This window comes from Mytilus trossulus, chromosome 6 (genome assembly GCF_036588685.1).
Source record: "Mytilus trossulus isolate FHL-02 chromosome 6, PNRI_Mtr1.1.1.hap1, whole genome shotgun sequence".
Taxonomy (NCBI): Eukaryota; Metazoa; Mollusca; class Bivalvia; order Mytilida; family Mytilidae; genus Mytilus; species Mytilus trossulus.
The window spans coordinates 22,632,644-22,642,851 of record NC_086378.1 but is presented as its reverse complement, the minus strand read 5'-3'; the positions used below and the strand labels follow the sequence as shown (position 1 = coordinate 22,642,851).

General features: G+C 31.2%; 1 protein-coding gene across 3 annotated transcripts in view; it reads right to left on the bottom strand.

Moving 5' to 3' along the window:
- Window positions 1-1,067: 1,067 nt before the first annotated feature.
- The window catches only part of LOC134720934 (uncharacterized), a 70,162-nt gene continuing 61,021 nt past the window's right edge, over window positions 1,068-10,208 (bottom strand). For all 3 annotated transcript variants that reach the window (XM_063583520.1, XM_063583521.1, XM_063583522.1), the window contains 4 exons: window positions 6,098-6,227; window positions 5,418-5,513; window positions 5,000-5,067; window positions 1,068-2,754 (listed from right to left, as the gene is read on the bottom strand). In XM_063583520.1, coding sequence (XP_063439590.1) covers window positions 2,649-2,754; window positions 5,000-5,067; window positions 5,418-5,513; window positions 6,098-6,227 — 400 coding nt within the window. In that variant the 3' untranslated portion in view covers window positions 1,068-2,648. The remainder of the gene's footprint in view (window positions 2,755-4,999; window positions 5,068-5,417; window positions 5,514-6,097; window positions 6,228-10,208) is intronic.

Genomic DNA, 10,208 nt, shown 5'->3' with positions numbered 1-10,208 from the left:
GGTCTTGGTTCATCAATCAAACTTTGTAGTTGACATCGGTTAGATGAAGCAAGCAAATTTTGGTTTCAATTCATTGGGTAGTTTCAGCAATAGATTTTCAAGTTTACTGAAACCCTTCTTAAATGGGTATTATGGTGAATTAAATAGCATTTTACCTAGTTTACCAACATTGCATGATTTCCGATGAATCAAAATTGGTATAACAGATCTGTAAATGTCAGATTTTTTTCCAAAAAAATTTTGGGATACTAAATGATATTAAATAAGATAAACTTGACTTTAAGATGCAAATTTAATATTTTAATGAAATGAATTTTCCATGCTTTGTATTTCGACTGTCATTAGTAACAGTCAGGTTTTTTTAAAACTACTATCCATAGGGTTTATAGGCTGCAGCAAAATTACCCACAATCCAAGTTGACTAGTCTATGCTGTTAATTCCTAATGCCAAGTCCTTGTCAGAGAAACAGCAAATATCAATTTTAAAATTATATATTGAAAATAGTTAGCTGACCCAACCAGATGTCAAACCTGAGCTTCTTTCATTACCGTAAGACCACCCATGCAGAACATAACAAGAATGTGTCTTTAGTACATGGATGTCCCACTCACTAATTTATATGTTCAGACGACCTTCAAATTGGGGTTTAAACTCTAATTTGAATGTCAATTTAGAGAGTTGCATTCAAATTAGAAAGTCATATCATAGGGAACATGTGTACTAAGTTTAAAGTTGATAGATCAACTTCAGCAACAACTACCTGCATCAAAAACTTTCACATCAAGTGGACAGACGTACAAACAAATGAACAGACCAAAAAACATAATGCCCATAAATGATGCATAAAAAAACAATATTTCTCATATATTATTGTTTTTCAAACAAAATAGCAAAAACATATTACTAAAATGCACATCTTTAAATGTGTAAACTTTCCTTTATGATTAAGAAAGCACATATTTGTTGAGTAAATAGGGGGCACTAAGTGTGATAAAAATAAAAGGCTATGTATCTGGACCTCTCAATTGTACTTGTACAGTAGGAGAATCAATAAAAACAAAGTAAGTTCATTTTAAATACCATAATTTGTAAATTTTATTTTTAGTATTCAATTGCTAAAGGAGACCATTCATTGTTCGAAAACACAAAAAATATAAAACTATGTACAACAAATAAATATATGTGTATGTAAATGTATAAAATGTAAACAATGGTAACAGTAGATAGATAATAGCTATGAATGATTGAGGTTTATTTCACACTTCAGGACATCATCTCACAAAGTTTTACTTCAGAATATTTCTTAAATTATGAAACAAGTTTGCATTGAATAAAACCCTCATTTTATGCATGAAGGACACAGATAATTAGGGGCTGAACATGTGGGTTCAAGTCAATATACATGAAGACAGTTTGATGAAAATAAAAATGCTCTTGCAAATTTATCAAATAAAAGGTAAATAATAGTAGTTTACCCTGTAATTTTTTATGGCACAAATACAAATGTTATCGGAACAGTACCAAAACTGACCCATTAACTCTACAAAATATGAATAGGCGAACACCCTTGATGATCAGATATAGGTTTGTTTATTTTTCAGTTTGTTATACATGACCCTGTGAAATGATGTCCTTGTTTCAATGAACAATGTAATTATAGCACATCTCTGGTTGCTTTCAACGACTGTACATTTTTACACTTCATTGTAATTACATATTTACAATTAAAAATATATTCTGGTAATGTTTCACATCAAAATAACAATTTCCTTCTTTTTTTTTTTATCAAACCACATCCCATCAAAATCAGTTTGTAAATTCATTAAGACTTTTAATTCAAATTCTAAATATCTGAACAATTAAATACAGAAACCATACTGTCTAAACTATTAGTAGAACTAATACAACAATTGCATCCTAATGTTAGTTTCTACATATATGGTCAGAACATGTTTGACAAACAGTCTTTCATTGGAAATAAACATTTGCAAATTGATTGCAGCGACTGCATAAAATGATTGCATAGTAGTTAAATATGTCATGTCACCAGTTAGGTACAAACATTTGTTTTATATTATTTTTGGAAACAATTAAAAGATGAAACAAAATATCTCTATCTTCTCAAATATTTTATCTAATCTCATTAGAAGGCCTTTAGTTAATCACTTCAAAATGCTCAGTCTTCAAAATCTTTTAACACCTCATGCTACCCTTAGTTCAAGTATGGTTCTATAAGTATATAGTGGCTATTTTGAAACATGATTGGTAACAAATCTTGATTTTATTAATTTAACATAGTTTTTGAAGAGTTGCAAATTAAAGAAAAATAATACTCCTTTTTCATAGCACAAACCAATTGAATATAGAATTTTATAATATCAATGATACATAGAACACATTGTGGAGATTTGACAATAATTCTGTTCCAATACAATATTATTTACTCTCTAGATAATATCTCTGTTATAGAACAATATCACAGTAAGCTAGTTCTATAGGATTTCCTTTTATTTAGTATCATTGCACAATTTTTCTAACATTCCATCTTCCAATCAAATTTCTGTTTACGGTCATTTTTTATTTTTATTTTATACTAGCTCTAAGTTATGGAGTTCCCTTTTTCCCCTGTGGTCAGCAAACAATCATCCTAGTTGAGATATTTACGGCATTTCTTTGACCCACAAGTACATGGAATTTTGACTTCTTCTATTGGGAACTTGTAGTCATAGGTGAGTTCCTCTCCTTTGTTTATTCTGTAAAATTAATATATATCATTAAGAAGGTGCAACATAATTTATTTTGGCTATTTGTTCATAAATGTGAAATAGATTACATTTTAAAATAGTGATTTAATAGCTAACTAGAGACAAAATGTGGACAACTTTAGATCACAACAGAGCCTTCAACATACCCATACTGCATTGTATATATATATTATAAATGACCATACCTAAAGCAAGCTATAATGAATGCTTTGAATTGTTAAAACATTGTAGAGAAAAACACCAAAATATTGGGCATGAAAAAGTAACTTTATCTCTTTGCAGTGTTCTCCCCAGGCCATTTTAGCGCCGCGATGTTCAGCGCTATTTGAATTCACCGCGGTGGTATTTGGGCAGACCGCGGTGCTATCCAATCAAAAATCAGCGCTATTGTTTTTGAATTTCAAACATCCTGTAGTATTTTGTACACATTCCGATCACGTGATCGACTGGTTTATTTATCCGAGAGATCGTTAATTTACCCAACGATGTCAAATATCGTAGGGACCAGTTCAATAAATGATCAAAATGGCGCCATTTGCCAACCTTTTACTGCCAAATAAACCTTTCCTTCCTCAAGTTTTTCGCTTTTAAAGATAACGAAACTAATGAAAGGAATGGAGAGAAATTTAATGCATGTCTCGGGTGCTAAAAAGTTAATTTCTAAATTATATAAGGGAAGTGTTACCCCTTCTCTGACAACGTGGTTTCGACCATTGCTTGAACCATCTAGGATTATATCATTACTTTTTCGCGTTTACAACCGAACTGTCGAACCTGGATTGCTTGATGGAAGCAATCCTGTTATCAAGGGATTCATTATAAGCCCGTATTTTACGATTACTCGTCCATCTGGGCTCTTTTTCAAATGGATAAGGAATTATTAAACAAAACGATTTTTTTTTATAAATATATATGAAATATCGATATTTGTCAACCAATCATCAATATATATTATTCAAATATTGCTTTGAATTTAATGTAAACAGAGGATGGCTTGGATTAGGAATAGTATTTAATGCTAAAAAGGCCACAAGTGTAAACAGGAAGTTGTGTCAGCTAGTAAGGGAGATAATTTGGGTGGGAAAGACCTAAAAGAAGTATTGTCAAATTTTGACAAACTCTTCTGTTGACACATATTCAAATGTTTATAGAATTATCAACCACAACCTCTAAAGGTGGTAATTGCTTCAATTGGAATACATAATGTATTTGGTTGGTAATTTACCTTTAAAATAAAAAATCTCTTTAAAATATTTTTATAGGATTTCTTTCATACATATATGTTATATTCATTCATATTGAAATATTTTAGCCTTATTTAAGCAAATCTTTGATACAATTGAATATTATTGAAAGGGCAAGTTCATTTCTTCCTTTGAAATACTATACTCATTTTAATTGCAAAGTTGCACTTTTCTAGAAATGTTAATAAAAGTGAATGTAAAAAATACCAATCTTGTCATTGAAAACTTTCTCACAGAAGCTGACAATGACTTTATTGTTGGTCCTACAATACATGTTCTGCAACATCACCTGTTAGTGATAAGAAATCTTCACATAGGCAGTTTGGTATAGACCCATCATGGAAAAGACTTCTCCTTGGGTTTTACAAACAGATAATAATATGAGGATTATATGAATTTACAATGGAGAAAAAAAAGACTTTTCTTCCTTCATGTCTATATCCAGACAATAACATAAGCAAACAAAGGGGTAACTTCCATGAGCATGATGAGGACATCATTACAAGAGAAAACATCAATAGCATAATATAGGAAAAACACATAAAAAATCAATTACAAACCAACCGCGCGACGCGACAAAGTTACTGAGAATTTTGGAAAATCACGCGCTTACCACAGCGCTATCCAAAAATCCTGGGGAGAACACTGTCTTTGTATAATGTTATTTTCATTTACAGCAACCACAAAACAACACTTTACAAGGACATAAATGCCTTTTACATTATGAACAATAACTAACAAAGTTAGGAAACAACCTTTGAAGGGACATCCTATTTATTTTAATTAAGTTGTAGTCTGATAGTGAAACAAATCCCAAGGGTTGAATTGTCATGCAACCTATGCAGTTCTCGTATGTGTAGTAAATTCTTTTTTATTATTTCATTTTGAATTAAGCCGTAGCCATTTCAATATATAGAAATTAACAAATTAAGCAATTTTTGTAAAAGCTGGTACCAGATGATATAAAACATAAGTGTCCTTATACTTACTGTCTCATGGCAAAGATAACTATATGTTTCTTCCCTTCAACCTGAATCACTTTGGAATAACAGTTAGGCTGCAAAATAATCATAAAACATAATTCAATATATAAGGGTATAAAACATCAGTTGTTCAACCTGCTTGTCAAATGCGTTTTGTTAAAATATCCTTTTTCACTCTTTTGGAAAATTTTGTTTGTGCTGTATTTAGACCCTTCTACAGCAAAATTTGTTCTACATGCACACATATAAAAATTGCGATTTATATCCAACGCAATCATAGGTTTGAACATTGTTTTCAATTTAGACTTGTATAAATATATGTTTTTTTAGCATGTCAACTTTTGGAAAATTTCAGAAGAAAAAAATTGTAATTATCAATGAACAATTTTTTTGTTTATCTATAAGTCTAGCATATTATATTTACCTCACAAGAGTGATTAATGAATCTTGCTGCACTTCCATGTAGAGTAGCATCAACAACATCAGCATCATCAATACGAAACATGTAACATCCAATACCCTGTAAACATAAAAGAATATTACAGAACTCAATACGAAACATGTAACATCCAATACCCTGTAAACATAAAAGAATATTACAGAACTCAATACGAAACATGTAACATCCAATACCCTGTAAACATAAAAGAATATTACAGAACTCAATACGAAACATGTAACATCCAATACCCTGTAAACATAAAAGAATATTACAGAACTCAATACGAAACATGTAACATCCAATACCCTGTAAACATAAAAGAATATTACAGAACTCACCACATACTTTCCGCGTGTTCAAATACATTATACAAGGACACAGAATCTTTGAAAAGAATTTAACACACACAAAACCTGTAAGAGGTCAGAAAAGTTAAAAATGTAGCAAAAATCTTTTTTTAAAAGTGTTATTCTCAATCTATAGTTTCTTCGGCGCTTCCTATATATAACAAATTAAAGCATAATTTACGAGATCTCAATTTTTTTATACTTTTTACATCATTCGTCAATAGTTAAAAAGTAAAAGCAGGAAAAATCAATGAATTGTTTTAAAATGTTATATTTCTGAACTAATGAATCAAGAAATCAACTAAACAAACATACCTTGCCCTCATAATACTTTTCTCTTTTATCTGTCAGTGAACCACGAATTACTTCCCCTGAGTATTCTATTATCATCTCACCAGCGTCAATTTTTCTCTTGCAATATAAACCTCTTCCATGGATGTGTGATCTAAAATTACAAAACATAAATCAGAAACAAATAATCTTATTAATTATGTGATTAAATAACGTTACAGACAGACAAGCTGAATTCTCTGAACAAAATATGAAACGCATACGAAATGTGTCCATTGGACAGATGCACCACATGCATATCATATAAAGTTATAAAGGGAAGAAAGGTAAAAGTGATGCGACCTAAATTTGTACTTGATCTGAGTTTTGTGGAAATACTTGTAGTGTAGAAGCTTCTTTACATTTGGTTGAGATATACTAAAGTTAGAGAAAAAAATAAAAGTGAGAATGGAAATGGGGAATATGTTCAAGAGACAACAACCCAACTAAAGAGCCGACAACAGCTGAAGGCCGTCAAAGGGTCTTCAACACATCAAGAAAATCCCGCACCTGGAGGTGGTCCTCAGCTGGCCCCTAAATAAAATTGTAGGATGTATAGACAGACAAGGGTAAGACTTAATACCCTCTTTAATATGGCAGAGGCATAAAAAAATATTAACCAGATGCTTCGCAGGGCGTAGCTTTATACGACCGCACAGGTTGAACCCTGAACGGTTGGGGCAAGTATGGACACAACATTCAAGCTGGATTCAGCTCTTAATTTGGATTGTGATTAAATAGTTGACACAGCATAGGTTTCTGACACAGAATGAATGTGTTCTAATGAACTTAAAATTTTTGTTTTCTCTTAGAGAAATTCACTATGCTGTTCAATATTAATCCTCTCAAAAAATGTTTGAAGAAATTTTCTTTTTATTTATGAAATTTCAAATGAAAAAAAATTGAACCCAATTTTTTAATCACATCCCCCTTTCCCTTATTCCCAAACTAATCTCAATTAAAATATTCTAATGGAGTTTGCAACAATAACTACTCATTTAAATACATCATAAAATATTAAGATGTAAAAAAACTGCTTGTTATCACTGAATGGTAAAGATTATTTAAATTTATCAGTTGGTAGTAAAAAGTGAATATACATTGTATATTGTATATAACAAAGATTTAAGTTGATTCTGGACAAAGAAAGATAACTCCAATTAAAAAAAACTCTTGCAATAAGATATTTCTTGCTTACTATTTTGGACAAAGAAAGATAACTCTAATTAAAAAAAAATTTGCTATTTCACAACATTGTGAAATTAGATATTTCTTGCCATTGCACAATACTGTGCAATTGAAAAGACTTGCTATTGCACAATACTTAATATAATAATTTTAGATCCTGATTTGGACCAACTTGAAAACTGGGCCCATAATCAAAAATCTAAGTACATGTTTAGATTCAGCATATCAAAGAGGCCCAAGAATTTAATTTTTGTTTAAATCAAACTTAGTTTAATTTTGGACCCTTTGGACCTTAATGTAGGCCAATTTGAAAACGGGACCAAAAATGAAGTATCTACATACACAGTTAGATTTGGCATATCAAAGAACCCCATTTATTCAATTTTTGATGAAATCAAAAAAGTTTAATTTTGGACCCAGATTTGGACCAACTTGAAAACTGGGCCAATAATCAAGAATCTAAGTACATTTTTAGATTCAACATATCAAAGAACCCAACCGATTCATTTTTTGTCAAAATCAAACTAAGTTTAATTTTGGACCCTTTGGACCTTAATGTAGACCAATTTGAAAACATGACCAAAAGTTAAGAATCTACATACACAGTTAGATTCGGTATATCAAAGAACCCCAATTATTCAATTTTGATGAAATCAAACAAAGTTTAATTTTGGACCCTTTAGGCCCCTTTTTCCTAAACTGTTGGGACCAAAACTCCTAAAATCAATACCAACCTTCCTTTTATGGTCATTAACCTTGTGTTTAAATTTCATAGATTTCTATTTACTTATACTAACGTTATGGTGCGAAAACCAAGAAAAATGCTTATTTGGGTCCCTTTTTGGCCCCTAATTCCTAAACTGTTGCGACCTAAACTCCCAAAATCAATACCAATCTTCCTTTTGTGGTCATAAACATTGTATTTAAATTTCATTGATTTCTATTTACTTAAACTGAAGTTATTGTGCGAAAACCAAGAATAATGCTTATTTGGGCCCTTTTTTGGCCCCTAATTCCTAAACTGTTGAAACCAAAACTCCCAAAATCAATCCCAACCTTTCTTTTGTGGTCATCAACCTTGTGTCAAAATTTCATAGATTTCTATTAACTTAAACTAAAGTTATAGTGCGAAAACCAAGAAAATGCTTATTTGGGCCCTTTTTGGCCCATAATTCCTAAAATGTTGGGACCAAAACTCCCAAAATCAATACCAACCTTCCTTTTATGGTCATAAACCTTGTATTAAAATTTCATAGATTTCTATTCACTTTTACTAAAGTTAGAGTGCGAAAACTAAAAGTATTCGGACGACGACGACGACGACGACGCCAATGTGATTGCAATATACGACGAAATTTTTTTAAAAATTTGCGGTCGTATAAAAAAACTGCTTGTTATCACTGAATGGTAAAGATTATTTAAATTTATCAGTTGGTAGTAAAAAGTGAATATATATTGTATATTGTATATAACAAAGATTTAAGTTGATTCTGGACAAAGAAAGATAACTCCAATTAAAAAAAATTCTTGCAGATATTTCTTGCTTACTATACTGGACAAAGAAAGATAACTCTTAATTAAAAAAAAATTTGCTATTTCACAATATTGTGAAATTAGATATTTCTTGCCATTGCACAATACTACGCAATTGAAAAGACTTGCTATTGCACAATACTTAATATAATAATTTTAGATCCTGATTTGGACCAACTTGAAAACTGGGCCCATAATCAAAAATCTAAGTACATGTTTAGATTCAGCATATCAAAGAGGCCCAAGAATTTAATTTTTGTTAAAATCAAACTTAGTTTAATTTTGGACCCTTTGCACTTTAATTTAGACCAATTTTAAAACTGGACCAACAATTAAGAATCTACATACACAGTTAGATTTGGCATATCAAAGAACCCCAATTATTCAATTTTTGATGAAATCAAACAATGTTTAATTTTGGACCCCGATTTGGGCCAACTTGAAAACTGGGTCAATAATCAAAAATCTAAGTACATTTTTAGATTCAGCATATCAAAGAACCCCAAGGTTTCAATTTTTGTTAAAATCAAACTAAGTTTAATTTTGGACCCTTTGGACCTTAATGTAGACCAATTTGAAAACGGGACCAAAAATTAAGAATCTACATACACAGTTAGATTCGGCATATTAAAGAACCCCAATTATTCAATTTTGATGAAATCAAACAAAGTTTAATTTTGGACCCTTTGGGCCCCTTTTTCCTTAACTGTTGGGACCAAAACTTCCAAAATCAATACCAACCTTCCTTTTATAGTCATAAATCTTGTGTTTAAATTTCATAGATTTCTATTTACTTATACTAACGCTATGGTGCGAAAACCAAAAAAAAGCTTATTGGGTCCCTTTTTGGCCCCTAATTCCTAAACTGTTGGGACCGAAACTCCCAAAATCAATACCAACCTTCCCTTTGTGGTCATAAACATTGTGTTTAAATTTCATTGATTTCTATTTACTTTAACTAAAGTTATTGTGCGAAAACCAAGAATAATGCTTATTTGGGCCCTTTTTTGGCCCCTAATTCCTGTTGAAAATAAAACTCCCAAAATCAATCCCAACCTTTATTTTGTGGTTATAAACCTTGTGTCAAAATTTCATAGATTTCTATTAACTTAAACTAAAGTTATAGTGCGAAAACCAAGAAAATGCTTATTTGGGCCCTTTTTGGCCCCTAATTCCTAAAATGTTGGGACCATAACTCCCAAAATCAATACCAGCCTTCCTTTTATGGTCATAAACCTTGTGTTAAAATTTCATAGATTTCTATTCACTTTTACTAAAGTTAGAGTGCGAAAACTAAAAGTATTCGGACGACGACGACGACGACGACGACGACGACGACGACGACGACGCCAACGTGATAGCAATATACGACGAA